Source organism: Scyliorhinus canicula, chromosome 1, assembly GCF_902713615.1.
Source record: "Scyliorhinus canicula chromosome 1, sScyCan1.1, whole genome shotgun sequence".
NCBI lineage: Eukaryota > Metazoa > Chordata > Chondrichthyes > Carcharhiniformes > Scyliorhinidae > Scyliorhinus > Scyliorhinus canicula.
The window spans coordinates 134,614,355-134,630,104 of record NC_052146.1 but is presented as its reverse complement, the minus strand read 5'-3'; the positions used below and the strand labels follow the sequence as shown (position 1 = coordinate 134,630,104).

The 15,750-nt window shown below is 43.4% G+C and overlaps 1 protein-coding gene across 5 annotated transcripts in view; it reads left to right on the top strand.

Annotated features, from left to right (window-relative positions):
• Positions 1-15,750, top strand: part of macf1a (microtubule actin crosslinking factor 1a) — an 837,043-nt gene that overhangs the window by 351,542 nt on the left and 469,751 nt on the right. For all 5 annotated transcript variants that reach the window (XM_038800586.1, XM_038800577.1, XM_038800561.1 and 2 more), the window contains exon 3: positions 14,187-14,276. In XM_038800586.1, the coding sequence (XP_038656514.1) occupies positions 14,187-14,276 (90 nt within the window). The remainder of the gene's footprint in view (positions 1-14,186; positions 14,277-15,750) is intronic.

The window sequence follows — 15,750 nt, the reverse complement described above, 5'->3', positions numbered from 1 at the left end:
AGATTTTTTTTTCATTCTTGTTTTCTACCTTGGGAGGCCCTGACAGCTTGACCATAATATGACTATGTTGTCATTGTTGCCGGTCCTATCTTCCACTCCGCTCTTAATTGTCATTCTGCCCTGAGCCTGGTTTTGGAGTTTGTTGTGTTGTGCAGTATGTATGTAACTCCCTGAAGATCTGGGGTTTTTGTGCATTTGCTTTTTGTTCTTGCAAGGATGGATATGACTAATCTGTTCCTGGTCCCTACATTGGTGACAGGTGGGGGGGGGGGGGGGGGGGAGTTTATCTTGATTTCTCATGATGATTTTTTGGGGTTGTGCAGCATGCGCCATTTTGTCAGGACGTCATATTTTCATGATCCTATCCTGTTTCTCCCTTTGTCTCTGGCGGGTTGAAATGAGCAACCTGTTCTGTTTAATGATTGTATTAAGCCAGTTGTGATGTCATTATCCTGTTCCTTGCTGGGCTCGTGTGTTAAACCATTTTTCTTCTTATCCCTTCCTTGCTTATGGTGACGTATTATTTGGTAACTGTTGCATTATCTTATGAAATGTAAAATCTCAATAAACATGTTTTAGACAAACATCCCCACCATCAGGGGTGCCAGATTATCCTTGAATTTTTTAATAATATTCCACCGGAAACCCATCTGGCCCTGCCACTTTCCCCGACTGCATCCTCCCAATCACATCCTTTATCTCCTGCTCCACTGTTGCTCCTTCTAATGTCGCCCTGTCCCCCTCCCCTAGCTTCGGGCACTCCAACCCATCTAGAAATTCCTGCATCTCACGGTCTCCCCCGGGTGGCTCTGACCTGTACAACCTCTCATAAAACTCCTCAAAAACCCTGTTAATCAGCTCTGGAGCCACCACCAACTTCCCTGCCCTATCCCTCACCTGAAGAATTTCCCTTGCCGCTGCTTCCCTCCGGAGCTGACCTGCTAACATACATCCATGTTCATAAACTGCACTCCTTGCTCGTCTCAGTTGGTGCATCGCCTTCCTGGGAGACAGTCGGTCGAAGCTCGCCTGTAGTTCCTTCCTCTTTCCCAGCATCGATGGGTCCCCATCCTCTGTGTAACCCCGATCTACCTCTGAAATCTCGTCTATTACCCTCTGCCGCTCCAACCTCTCCTCTTTGTCCACCCTGGCCTTAAACGAAATTACCTCACCCCTCACCACCGCCTTTAGAGCTTCCCAGACAACTGCCTTCGACACCTCGCCCGTACAGTTGAAACCTACATATTCCTTAATTACCGTTTCAATTTTCTCACAGAACACTTGGTTCCCCAAAAGCCAAACATCCAGCTTCCACCCCGGCCTCTGCGCTACCCCCTTCTCCAGTACCATATCCACCCAATGCGGAGCATGATCTGATACTGCAATTGCCGAGTATTCCGACTCCTTAACCCCAACCAGCAAAGCCTTCCCCACCACAAAGAAGTCGATCCGCGAGTATACCGTATGGACTGCTGAGAAAAAGAACCCTAACCCTTGGGTGCAGGAACCTCCAAGGATCCACCCCTCCCATTTCCACCATTAGCCCAGCCAGCGCCTTCGCCCCCCCGCCCCTGATGGGACCAGCGAGCGCGGCTGTGATCTGTCCAACCTTGGCTCCTGCACCAAGTTCCAGTCTTCCCCCCACCCCCCCCCACCCCCCCCCCCCCCCCCCCCCCCCCCCCCCACACACACACACACACACACACACACACACAATCAGTTTGTGTTTGTCCAAGTCTGAGATGGCACCTTCTCGCAAATCCCGCATTGTCCTAATTGGGACAGTATACACTTAACAGCGCCACTAATCTCCCCTCCAGCGCCGCTGTTACAATCACATATCTACCCCCCTGATCTGCCACCACCTTCTCCATCTGGAAGCGTACCCTTTTGCTGACCAACACCACTACCCCTTGAGCCCTTCTGTCAAATCCAGAGTGAAACACCTGACTAACCCAGCCCTTCTTAAGTCTCACCTGGTCCTTCGCCCTCAAGTGAGTCTCCTGTAGCATTGCCACATCGGCTTTTAAACTTTTAAGATGCACAAGCACCCTTGACCTCTTGAACCGACATCCTAGCCCTCTCACGTTCCACGTGAATTACCTGGGTTTCTGTTACTGTCTTCACTCAGCTCCCAGCTGTTAAACAAATGTAACACTTTTTCTTTTCTCACAGGAGGATGTAGCTGATTCTTTCCTCTTCACCAGTGCCGATAAGCTACCAAATACAGTCAACACTTTTTTTTGTTTAAATTTTCAAATGCCTCTATCAGTGTCTACCGATACTATCAACCTCCCAATTGGGCTGGAGCTGTGTTTATTGCTGCATGGCTATTTACTTGATGCACAATTCACTCAGTTTTTCTGTTGCTCTGACACAAATTTGGGTTGATTTTTTAATCTTAATTCAGCATTAAATTACTTTTAAATGTTTGGGTTTTGTTAAGATCCTGGACCGGACCCCAGGCATCTGGTAAGATCTAGCTAGGGGCCTTTAGCAACTTGTTTGAAGTAGACAAAGTTTGAGATTCAAGACACTTGCTAAAAGAATAATACACAAGATTCCAAGGGTTTTGAACAAACAAAAATAAACATTATGCAAGGTCAGAAGAATAAACAATTTACAGTATCTAATACTCTGGCATTCAGGATTACTGTGTGATATATGGGAATTAGCAATTAAATTGTGGTTGAACACCCAACATTGCACAATTACTGGCACTTGCTAGCAAGACAGATCTCATGGATTTCTCAACCACCCACCCACCCAGATGTCAGTAAACACTGGGTCAACCAATCTTGTTGAAACTCGCGCTCGCTCTCTCTCTCTCTCTCTCTCTCTCTCTCAAGGGGTTTCAGTCTTCACCTTTGAAGATCTTGCATTGGAATTCTCTTTAAATGTCGCTCAAGCTCAGACTGCCTTGCTGATGGCCCACCTTGCAAGGTTTCAATTTTGTCGCATGAGACTCTGTTCCCCTTGGATTCCTAAGTATGCAGTTACGTTTTTACTTAATTTTAGTTACTGGCCTCAGTGAGGTTCCTGGGTTTCTCTCAATTCTGGTCATCCAGTTGTACCTAGCCACGTACATATGACTCCAAGGGTTTCTTCTAAGGCCTAACTCCTTTTAGCATGGAGCTAGCGATCTTTTAAGCTCTTCCAGACTTCTCTGGCCCTAACTACCTTTTTAGGTAACTCTTGCCAGATATGGCTGGGCCACTTCAAGTGGTATTAGATCTCACTGTTCTCTGCCAAATTTTCACACCATCCCAAATCATCCTGGAATTTCAAGATAAATCCCCCTGATTCTCCTTAAACGCCTTTTCCCTCTCCAAAAATGTCTTTGGAACTCACGTACTTTGTCACAAAATTGGAATGTATTCGTTCAACTGCCTGCACTGAATCCATTCTTCCCTAATCCCGAACCTGCATCTTTTTCTAGGTTCTCTTCTGTAATATCTTCTGCAAGTTCATATTGGCCATGAGTCATCTTCTGGCTCCTTCACCCAATTCCCGCCAAACTCATAACCAAATTTCTTCTGGCCCCCATAATATTGTTCCCTTTTACGTTTGGACCTCTTTTTTTTCAAAACACACTTAATCCCCCCACCCCTCAAAAGAAAACTGCCAGCCCATCTTCAAACTCTATTCCTTTCCAAAATCCTTATTGCCTCCCATATCTGTACCTATCTTCCTTATACAACCATGTTTGAATTGTTCCAATTACTTTTCCACTGAAATAGCCCGAATCAAAGTCACAAGTTACATCCTCTGTGATGGTAATGACTATACCTTCTTGACATCTCTGCAGTCTTGAATACCTTCCACTGTCCAGATGAGTGGGGTGGTCCATACTTGGTTTCACTCTTTTATCTATACTACCATAACCAGAGGTTCTCCAGCAATAGACTCTCTGCCATGCACTATAATCCTGAAGTACATTACTGGCCTGTCTCGATGTCCTGTCCCTTCGACTACATGCTGACCCTTGGTAACTTCAACCAAGAAGACACTGCATTCAATGCCACTGAAAACCACTGACAATGCAAAAACACACACACACTGTTTCTTTACTTCCTTTTGGTATGAAAGAAGTAAATTAAAGTTGATTGACTAATTTTATTCAATGTAAAATGTATCTTTATCTTATTTAATATTTGTGGATCTTGTTTAGTTTTCTTCCTTTAACTACAGGGATAATGTCTTGATTTAAAAAATCAAGAAACATTGTGTGTTTCCGACTCAAAGTCCACTACTGAAGATCAATTTTCAAAATAGTTTGAAGATAAGTGAATGTATAATATAGTTTGTATACCAAAGTGTGAAATTGATTAAAGATTGTAAACATTTGAGAAGAGAGAAATTCATTAGGAAAACCAAGATAATCAATGAGCGAACTCATTCAGTCAAAGCATTTGTAAATGAACGTAAGAAAACACTTTTGAATGTGAAGTTTTTAATGCAATAAATGAATACGAATTTGCCAATGAACTCCAGTGCATTTGATCTTTTAATACCTCTTAGCAAACATAACATTCTCAAAGACGGTGCTGCTCTGCACTCCTTGTGCACCTTTCTGCTACAACAATCATTTACTTTTAACAATGCAATCTGCAAACCGGAATTAAGACCGAATTATCCTGAATTCAGTCGAGAATAGAGCTTGTGCTCTGAACACTCTCTTAAAGAGTTGTTGGGAAATAAATAGTATGACTGCTTTTTTAGTCTGTAAAAAAAATTGATAATTGCTTGCATTGTACTGTATGCTATCCATCATTCTCATTATATCTAGGCTGTAGAACCACATTAGTGCCCCATAAAGTAGAAGTCTGCGAGTTGGAAAGAATATGAAGATAATGTGTTCCATAAGAGCTGGTAGCATCAAGTTTGCAAAACGTTCATTGCTTTTCAACTTTACAATTTGTAGTGAGACCTGGATTCTCATGTTGTTACATGAAGGCCAATTGAATGTCTCCGTGAATAGCTGTTACATAATTTTGCTTGACCAGATGATTGGATCCCGTACCTAAAATGTAAACAACTGTCACCAGTTGAACTATTTTCATTGAACTGGGTGTATTCATAGCAAGCATGATAACAAATTGGTCAATATCTCTGTCCTACAAATTTATTCATTGCAACAAAGCATGACAAACCCATTCTTGTTTGCCTTATTTGTACTGCATTCACATTCCAAAGGATTTGTAAGTGGCTTCAGGTGATACAGTTTGTAAACCTGGATCCTGGAGCTGTAAAGTGAATGGCAACTGTAGATCAATCAAAGAGAGGAAGATGAGTAGATTTGCAGAACAAGATAGAATGCATTGCACTGCATATGTAGGCCAGTCTCTGCCAAAGTTTTATACAGAGTGTAAGATCTTCAGTTATCAATAACCCTTAAAAATTATAGTCCAGAGAAAGCTAATATGTACATTACAAAAAAAATGAATTTAGAATATCCAGCTCTTTTTTTCCCCTAATTAAGGGCCATTTTAGCACGACCAATTCACCTACCCTGCACATCTTTTGGGTTTTGGGTTGTCTACGCAGACACGGGGAGAATGTGCTGATATGTACATTTTGATTCTGCACAATCTTGGACAGAATAAGATCTATGCTTGTTTGTTATGCTCTTACTATGCAATTTTACCTGACTGAACTCTCTGGATTCTGGGCTGCAGTAGAAATAGAGATCTATGTGCTTCAGTGTAACCCTTCTTGGAATAAGCCTGCTTTGTATTTTGAGGACATATTCTCAAAGACCTTTTCAAATAATCCAAGGGAATGGTAAAAGAAAGACTGTTCTGTACAGTTATCATATTACTGTCACCTTTGGACTTGAGTCATTTGAAACCAAGCCTATCTATTCGGTGAAATCTCCATGCCAGTGATACTTGACAGTTTCTATTCGGAACTTGATATTTATTCATACAGTGCTGAATAACTAGTCTCAAAAGAAGAAACAGTAATTTGGGATTTTTTTTGAGTAGTGGAGATATGAATTCCTCTACAATCAAAAATAGTTAAAAACTATTAAGTAAACAATTCTCATAATGTTATTTGTCTCTATTATATTTGGTTAATTATTTTTGCAGCACTGCGCTACCTCTGTCAAAGGGCAAAATATACTTTGAACTAAAATGGTATGATCACAGGGCGGCGCAGTGGTTAGCACTGCTCCCTATGCCGCTGAGGTCTAAGGTTCAATCCCTGCCCCGGGTCACTTTCTGTGTGGAGTTTGCACATTCTCCCCGTGTCTGCGTGGGTTTCAACCCGCACCCAAAGATGTGCAGGGTAGGTGGATTGGCCACACTTAAATTGTCCCTGAATTGGAAAAAAATTATTGGGTACTCTAAATTTATGAGAAGAAAAAAAATGTATTAATAACTGATAAAGATTTAAATATTTTTGTAATGAACTAACCTCATGTAACATTGGACTAAATGTAACTTTCATAAAACTGCTGCATGCATTTTCTGCAGTTTTACATATTTACTGCAAATTAAAATGCTGAGGTGGATCCAAAAGAAAGATCTGTTCAGTTTTTAAAAAATAGTGCTCACATTGTAGATAACACAATAGCATCCAGATAGCTGGTTGATGCTCTCCAATTTAAGAATGCAATTATTACATCCTAAGACAAGTGTAAATTAAGAAGGAAAGAAGAGAAATACTGCCGTTGTTCTTCAATATAGTTTACTGCTGGTTGAAGGCCCTGTTTTTGCTCAAGGAAAATGTTGTAGATTGGATCACTTAGATGTTATTATGCTAGACTTTTCACTGAAAAGGGAGAGCCCTCCCCAAAGAGGAGGCTTGAATAGATATTACCACTGTTTTAGAAGCAAGAAATGCATCCTTGTTCTTGTATAGAATAAAAACCTCATGCAACAAAGATGACTGAAACATATATGGGACAAATGATGGGCATATGAGTCAAGGACGTGGAAGCTTTGGAGATGGTGCAAAGAAGGTGCACCAGGATGGTGTGTGGTCGAGAGCATGTTGGCTATAATATAACCTTTATTGTCACAAGTAGGCTCATGTTAACACTGTATTGAAGTTACTGTGAAAAGCCCCTAGTCACCACATTCATGCACCTGTATGGGTACACGGAGGGAGAATTCAGAATGTCCAAATTACCTAACAGCACATCTTTCGGGACTTGTGGGAGGGAATTGGAGTACCCGGGGGAAACCCACGCAGACACTGGGAGAACGTGCAGACTCCGCATAGACACTGACCCAAGCCGGCAATCAAACCTGGGACCCTTCACAGTAACTTCATTGCAGTGAGGGTCCATGAGGAGAGGTTGAATAATGTACGATTGTTTTCACTGGAAAGGTGGAGGCTGAGGGGAGACCTGAGAGGTCTACAAAATTATGAGGCATAGGACAGGGTGGATAGTCAGAGGCTTTTTCCGAGTGTGAGTGTGCCAATTGCAAGGGGGCACATCTCAAGGTGAGATGGATAAATGTTTAAGGAAAATGTGCGGGCTAAGTTTTTTTTCCCCCAGAGTGGTGGGTGCCTGAAACGTGCTGGCAGAGGATGTGGTGGTAGCAGGCACATTAGCAACATTTATGAGGGTGGGTACATGAATAGGGAGAAAATAGAGGAATATGAACCGAGTAAGGGCAAAAGGCTTTTTTTTAAAGTTACAGCATCATGATCGGCACAGGCTTGGAGGGCTGAAAGGCTTGTTCCTGTGCTGTACTTTTCCTTATTCTTTGTATAAGCCCAAGTCTTGCACACACAGATGTAGCATTCACTCTTCGTAGGGCTTCACAGCACACCCTTCCTCCAATTATCCTCCCCCTCGCACCCCACACCACCACAAACACCTCCTCCCACTTGGTCTTAACCCCCTCCAGGGGTGTTGAATTGCCCCACCAGGATCCTCCCGTATATTCTCAAAGTACTCCCCTCCTCCGTCCCTGCAAGCAACAAGACCATTTCCAGCAGCGACGATGGCAGCACTATCGGGAATGACGAAAAAGATCTTCCTTGCAAAGTCACAAACCAGCAGATACCAAATGGTTTCTGACAGTGGGAGCCCAAACCTCTCTGACAACTCCTCAAAACTCGCGAACCGCCCTTCCATAGACAAATCCCTGATTCCTTTCACCCCATTGTCCTCCCAGCCTTTAAACCTAACATCCAATTTTTCCAGGTAGAGCATATAGTAGGCAAAAATCTGTGCCAACTTTTACACCACTCCTAATTTAAAGTACTGCCGAAATTGTCTCCATATATTCAGTGTTATGATCACCACCGGGTTACCCTGGAGAGAACGGAAGTGAGGCCGTCACCAATGCCGCAGCCCCGACCCCCACTTGAACCTGAATCCTTGCACCAGTCCAACACCTTCTCCGCATTCAACGCCCATAATAAACCAGGATCGGCAAAGCCATACCCCAGACTTCCAGTCCCTCTGCAGGACTGTTTTCCGAATCCTGGCTACCTTGCCCACCCAGATGAAGGGCAAACTCAATCTTTGCACCCCCACAAAAAAACACTTTTGGTTAAAAGAAAACCACTGGGCATTGGAATAGAATCAAAAACCGTGGCAAATTGTTCATCTTCACAGATTGAACTCAGCCCACCAAAGATAGGGGAGGCGATCCCACCTCTAGATCAGCCTTAACCTTACTCAGCAGGGTTGTAAAATTCAATTTATGAAGCCGGGCCCAATCCCAGGCCACCTGCACCCCAAGATACCTGAAGTTTGTGCCTGTTAGACGTAACAGCAACATCCCCAGATTAGCTCACTTCCCCAGCAGAGTGACGGAAAAACACTCCCTTTTCTCCAAATTCCGTTTATATCCTGAAAAAGCCCCAAACCTCCATCAGCTGCATTATGTCCCCCATTGTGCGGACCGCATCCACATCATACAATAGAAGATCATCTGCTTACAGGGACACCCTATGCTCCACTACCCCCTCCACTTATATAAATTCTTCAAAGCGATGGCCAAAGGCTCAATCGCCAATGCGAACAGGAGAGGGGACATAGGGTATCCCTGTCTTGTTCCCCTGTGCAACTGGAAATATCTCGTTCACATTATTTATATGAACGCTGACCTTGGGTTCCTTATATAGTAACTTAACCCATGACAAAAACTTGGGCCCTATCCTGAACTGCTCCAACACCACGAACAAGTAATTCCACTCTCCCCTATAAAGACCTTCTCTGCATCGAACGCCACAATAACCTCTTGTTACCCCCCCCCCCCCCCCCCCACCCTTCCAACAGGGACAATATCACATTCAACAGGCACCGCACATTAGAGCATAACTGCCGACCCTTGACGAACCCTGATTGATCTACCCCAACAATCTGAGGGAGACGCTCATCCAAACTGCGCAGCAACACTTTAGCCAAGCTCTTTGCATCAGCATTCAATAAAGGGATCAGTCGCTATGAACCTCTACCAGAACCTTATCTTTCTTTAATAGGAGTGAGATAGATGCCAGGAGAGACCCAGTGTTACTAAATCTTCAAGTGCCTCCACCAACAATCGTACCAACCGGTCAGCAAATTTTTGTAAAATTCCACCGGGAACCCATCTGGCCCCAGTCGACATACCCCCTTCTTCAACGCCAAGTGGCACCTCTAACCCTTCTGATCTTCCTCCTCCACTGTGGAGCACTCCAATCCCCCCAGAAACTCTGCTATGTCTGACTCACCCTCTGATGGCTCCGATCCATACAACCTTTTCTAAAATGCCTCAAGCACCCCTTTCATCTTGTCTGATGCGGTCACCAGCCCACCTCCCATGCCCCAAACCTAAATGATCTCCCAGGAGACTGCCTGCCACCTCAGCTGGCCAGCCAATAAATGACTGGCCTTGTCCCCATATTCACACATTGTCCCCTTCGTGTGTTGCAGCTGACTCACCGCCTTATCTGTGGACAGTGAATCAAACTGCATCTGCAGTTTCTTCCTACTGACCAGGAGCTCTGGAGTGGGGTCCTCAGAGTATTTACCATCCACCTCCAAAATCTCATCCACCAAGCGTTGCCGTTCCTCCCTTCCCTCCCTGTCGACCTGTGCCTTACATTAAATTCTCTCTCCTCACCTCAGCCATCAGGGCCTCCCACAATACTGAACGCGAGACCTCCCCATTCTTATTGAACCCTACATAATCAATCACTTGTGCCATCTTCACATAAGACCCCAGATCTGCTAACAGCCCCACATCTAAACTCCAGGCCGTCAGCTCCTTCACCTGCAAGTGTATCTCCTGCAACAGCACCACATCAAATCTCAGACTCTTCAAATAAGCAAAAACTCTCACCCATTTTACCGGCCCCACCAGCACCTGCACATTCCAGGTCACCAAACTCTTCTCCTCCTCTTCCCCCCCCCCCCCCCCCCCCCCCCAACCACCAAACTCAACCATCATCACCCCGAGGGATGCTCCCATCTCTCCATTTGGATGGGGAAAAAAACCCCAGAGTCACTGTCAGCAAACTAGTCTATTCCCCCATTCCCTTTCCCAGAAATCCCCCAACCACTTTCTCTTGAAACAGCACCTTTCTCCGCTAGCCCCACCCCACCCCCAACATTTACACCTCCTCGGCAAATAAGCTGCATTCACAATTTCAGCTGACCACAGCCCCTCCCCCTACTTTGCTCGCATTCAATAAATAACTGCAGTTTGATAGCGACTTAGACACCCCCCCCCCCCTTCACCCCATCCACCTCAAAAGTACCAAACTTGCCCGTCCCCTACTCCACCCCATTAACTACAAATCCTTTCTCTGCTTCCATACGCTCTCCCAAACCCATGCGACCTCAAAAAAGGGAGAGAAGCAACCAAAACAAAAAGAATAAACCCCAAATGTTATTTGAATTGGCAATAACTAAATACAAAGACAGTAAGAGGCACCAGAAAAACCACAAAGCTTTGACAAAGGGTCATCTGGACTCGAATCGTTAGCTCTTTTCTCTCCCTACAGATGCCGCCAGACCTGCTGAGATTTTCCAGCATTTTCTCTCTTGATGCCACGCTCTTTAGGTTCTGCGGCCGAGACATATTTTCCAGGTTCTCGACCTTCGCTCTGAGGCCCTTATTCTTGTCCTCCACCATCTGCAACTCAGCTTCCAGCGAGGCGAGGTCGTTACTGTGCCTCGACAGTGCTTCAACACCTGACCATGTTCCTGCGCCGTCTCTGACATCCGTCCGAGTGTCTCATTTATCGGGGCCAGTGAGTCCTTCATTAACTGCATGAGCATCTTCACCATCTCCCTCCCATGCCATTCAGTGTTTGCTGAACTGTCGTTCGAATTCAGCCACCATTCCCTCTGCCAGCATATCCACCGCAATAGGAGCGGCTCCACTTGGTGTGGTTGCCCCAGCCATCTTCCCTCCTGATGCACTCCGCACTGTGCTCTACTCTGCTGGCAGATTAGCATTCGTGTCTTTCTTCCCAATATTCTTTCTTTGGCTCTTGGACATCCTTAGGATTTGGTCCTAATCTAATTCCCAAGCATGCTGTAGCCCAAAGATACAAAACAACCTACACAAAATGATTTTTGTACCACTTAAGCTTCATACTGAGAACAACATAATAACGTCTGCTGCAAAAATATATTTTAAAATGCCCAGTAGTACATTCGTATTCTTGAGGGCTTTTATGATTTTAGAGTACAGTGAACACCCTTGCTTGCCACCCTGTCTCTCTCTCTCCCACCGCCCCCTCCCCCCCAATAGCTCTTTGAGTATCTGTCAATGTTTATCTACTGCCTTAGCCAGTCTATATTTTCCCAGTCCTTATTAGCCAACAGTGCCTTCATACCAATTGCCTTTGTTTAAGTATAAGACACTAGATTCAGACTTGGGTTTCTCAGCTCAGTCAAATTGTGAACTTCTCTCATGTTGTGATCACTCTTTTGTAGGGGAAATGTTACTATGGGATCGTTATTAATCCTCTCTCGTTACCGGGTGTTAAACTTATTCTTGGTTGTTTCAGAATGTATTAAGAAACCCCCTGAGTACACTTTATAAACTCATCCTCGTGGCTGCCTTTGCCAAGTTGATTTGTCCACTTTATTTGTGCAATTTATATTAAGTTTAAAAGTAGCCATGATTATCTTTCTTACAAGCTCCCATTGTTTTTTAAAAATTAATTTACGAGATGTTGATGTTGCTGGTTAGGCCAGCATTTATTGCCCATCCCTAGTTGCCCTTCAGAAGTTGGTCATGAGTTGCTGCCTTGAACTGCTGCAGCCCATGAGGTATAGGTACACCCACAGTGCTGTGAGGGAGAGAGTTCCAGGATTTTGATCCAGCGACAGTGAAGGAACAGCGATATATTTCCAAGTCAGGGTAGTGAGGTACTTGGAGGGGACCCTCCAGGTGATTGGGTTCACAGGCATCTGCCGCTCTTGCCCTTCTAGATAGTAGACGTCATAGGTTTGGAAGGTGCTGCCTAAGGAACCTTGGCGAGTTTCTGCAGTGTGTATGGTAGATGGTACACATGTCTGCCACTTTTCGGCGGTGGTGGAGGGGTTGAATGTTGACTCGCGGATCATTCCCCCCCCTGATTCCCATTGACTCCAATATGGCTAGGGCTCCTTGATGCCATACTCGGGCCAGCGCTGCCTTGATGTCCAGGACAGTCACGCTCACCTTGCCTCTGGCATTCAGCTCTTTTGTCCATGTTTGACCCAAGGCTGCAATGAGGTCAGGAGCTGAGTCATTGCATCCCACACCACCCCATCTTCTCTGCAAACACATTTGCTGTTAATTGTTCACGCCCAATGCAACAGTTAATGAGAGCAATATCTGCTGACGATGTAAATTTAAGTAATATGTGATGCAAGTCAAGAGGTTGAGTGCTACGTGACAGAGTAGGTGTAAATTATCACAATCTTTTGTAATATTGCTAGGTGTAAAATCATAACTGGAAGTTACTGTGCTGCCTGCAGGTTATTGTGACTTTAAATAAATAGCTCTGATCCCCTTTGAAAGAAAGTTCTTTGAATGACAACTCTCATTTTCTTTTAGAAGCAGTTGCTTACCATTGTAGTGTTATTCCGTTTGTCCACATTAGCACTTGGTTTTGAAAAGCGTAGGTGCATCCCATAGGCACTCGCTAAGTGGCTTTCAGGCAGTTCAAATTCGAGGGATACAAAGAGCACACAGGAGGAAGTGGGCCAAAGCATAGTGTTTTGAACATACATAATGTCTTCAAAAACAGTGTAATGCAGTATTTTCTTTCTGTACTTCACAGCAGTATATTTGTTATTGTCTATTTTATTAATGCATAATGGAAAGCATAGTTTTTAAACTATAGCAAAAATGTTATTCATTTCAGTAAGGATTAATGTGCAGATCTGAACTACTTTGTAATAATATTGAGGGCCCTTTGAATGCAAGTATGGCCTCGTCAAATAATTTACAGCTTCCTTGCAGAGGGATAATTCATGAGGCACTGAAAATTTTTATTTTACATTTACAAAAACTGTCATCTTCAACCAATCTGCAATGTTAATTTTGCTAACCAAGGAGGTCAAAAGACAACAAAACAAATAATCACCTTTGCAAAAACAAATTTAATTAAAAAAAAAGAATGTTGCATCTTTCTCCCCCACACTCCTAATCCTTCACCCTACCTCCTTCGTGGATCTTTTTTGTTCATTTTTTGACCAGCCTTTTGTATGTCCATGATTGCATCAGTTTTCTCAATCTGTTTGCAACCATTTTGTGACATCTCTTGGCAGGAGTTGCTCATCAGAATAGAACAAAAGCTTATTATAAATGTAAGCACATGGTCTGAGTTGTGAGCTGAACTCCAAGGATGGTGGCAAAGCAGAACAGTTGGTTTCAATGACCCTGGACTAGAGAGGGGGAATTGGTCAGACTTGTTGCTTCTGGTTATTTACCTATTAACTCTGCTGCTATTGCATGGGCAAAAGATGAGGTTAAGAATAACTAAGTCTGTAATCAGTCTTGTGGTTAAATAGCCACCTGCATATTCACAGTCCCAGTTCACAAGTGAAAAATGGTTATTTTTTGGAAAGTTGCCAACTGCAAAACAGTGTCCCAGGATGAATTAGCAATTTCAAAAAAGGAGAAAGGAAGTGAATCTGACTGAATATTTGAGATATGTGTCAACATTTTAATTGCTATACTGTGAAGAGGAAAAATTGCTTTAAGATGATTTCTGGTTTTGTTTTTGTTCAGGTACGGAAGCACATAAATGATCTTTATGAAGATCTACGTGATGGACATAACTTGATCTCCCTCTTAGAAGTGCTCTCTGGAGCGACTTTGGTAAGTGCTTTTTAAAAAGAATTTTAAGTGAGTAACATTGCAGAATGCTTAATTTGAACTCTTATTAGATGAAATACTAAAGAACTTTTACAATACATCAGTCTACCTCGATTATGAACAAAGATATTTGTGCTATCTGATTGACCTTTTTAATTAGAAATCGGGGCTTTTGGCACTCTGCAACACCGAGACTTTTTTTTTGTCATTTTTACACATGTATTTATCAACAATGCTATACGAGTTCTGTATATTGTAAATTATATTCCATTGAATAGATGTCAACAAAAAGATTGATTATCTTATGTCAATATAAAAACATTTTTGTGTTCTGTTATTTTTTAAAAACTCCTGCATTCAAGCTGTTGTGTTTACAGCTGGTTTTAGGCTCTGAACTACAATTGCAAAGGGACTCTAGTTTGTGTGTTTTGTCTGAATTAACTTTCACTCGGTACTTTGCATATAACAATATGATAAGAGTGGAAAATTTGATGACCCCAGTATCATTTCAAATGAATGGAAATGCTCTGTCAGAACACTATGCAATGGAGTTGATTTGTCGAACACACTGATGACATCTAGTGGGTAACAATCAGTACTCCAACTTTTTTTTATTGGGTCTGATATATATGTATCGCCAACCAGTGGCAGAAATGAATAAAATAATTGTTTTGTGTGATAGTGGGTAAGATACTCTTACTAATATAGGAATAAATGTTAACTGTTCAGCCCCTCCAGTATGTTCAACTAGTCAGTTAGGTCATACCTAATCTACACCTCAACTCAATTTGCCTAGCTTTGCTCTATTAATCATTAACTTTTCCCAACAAAAATTTATTAATCTTGAACATTTTAATTTGTCCAGCATCCATAGTCTTTCCAGGGAGAAATTTCCAGATTTCCATTACGATTTGTAAAGAAAAAATGTTTTCTGAGTTTACTCCTGAATTGTCTAACCCTAATTTTAAGATCACAGAATCCCTACAGTGCAAAAAGAGACCATTTGGCCCATCACGTTTGCACCGACCCTCTGAAAGAGCACTCTAACCAGGCTCCCATACTATCCCTGCAGCCCCATAACCCCACCTAACCAACACATCCCTGGGTGCTAAGGGACAATTTAGTATGGCCAATCCACCTAATGTGCACGTTTTTGGATTGTGGGAGGAAACTGGTTCACCCGGAGGAAATCCATTAAAACGCATGAAGAATGAGCAAACTCCACACAGGCAGTCACTCAGGGGCTGGTTTAGCTCACTCGGCTAAATCGCTGGCTTTTAAAGCAGGCCAGCAGCACGGTTCGATTCCCGTACCAGCGTCCCCGGACAGGCGCCAGAATGTGGCGACTAGGGGCTTTTCACAGTAACTTAATTGAAGCCTACGCGTGACAATAAGCGATTTTCAAGGCCGGAATTGAACCCAGGTCCCTGGTGCTGTGCGATAGGACTGTTAACTATAGGCCTATGTCACTGTGCCA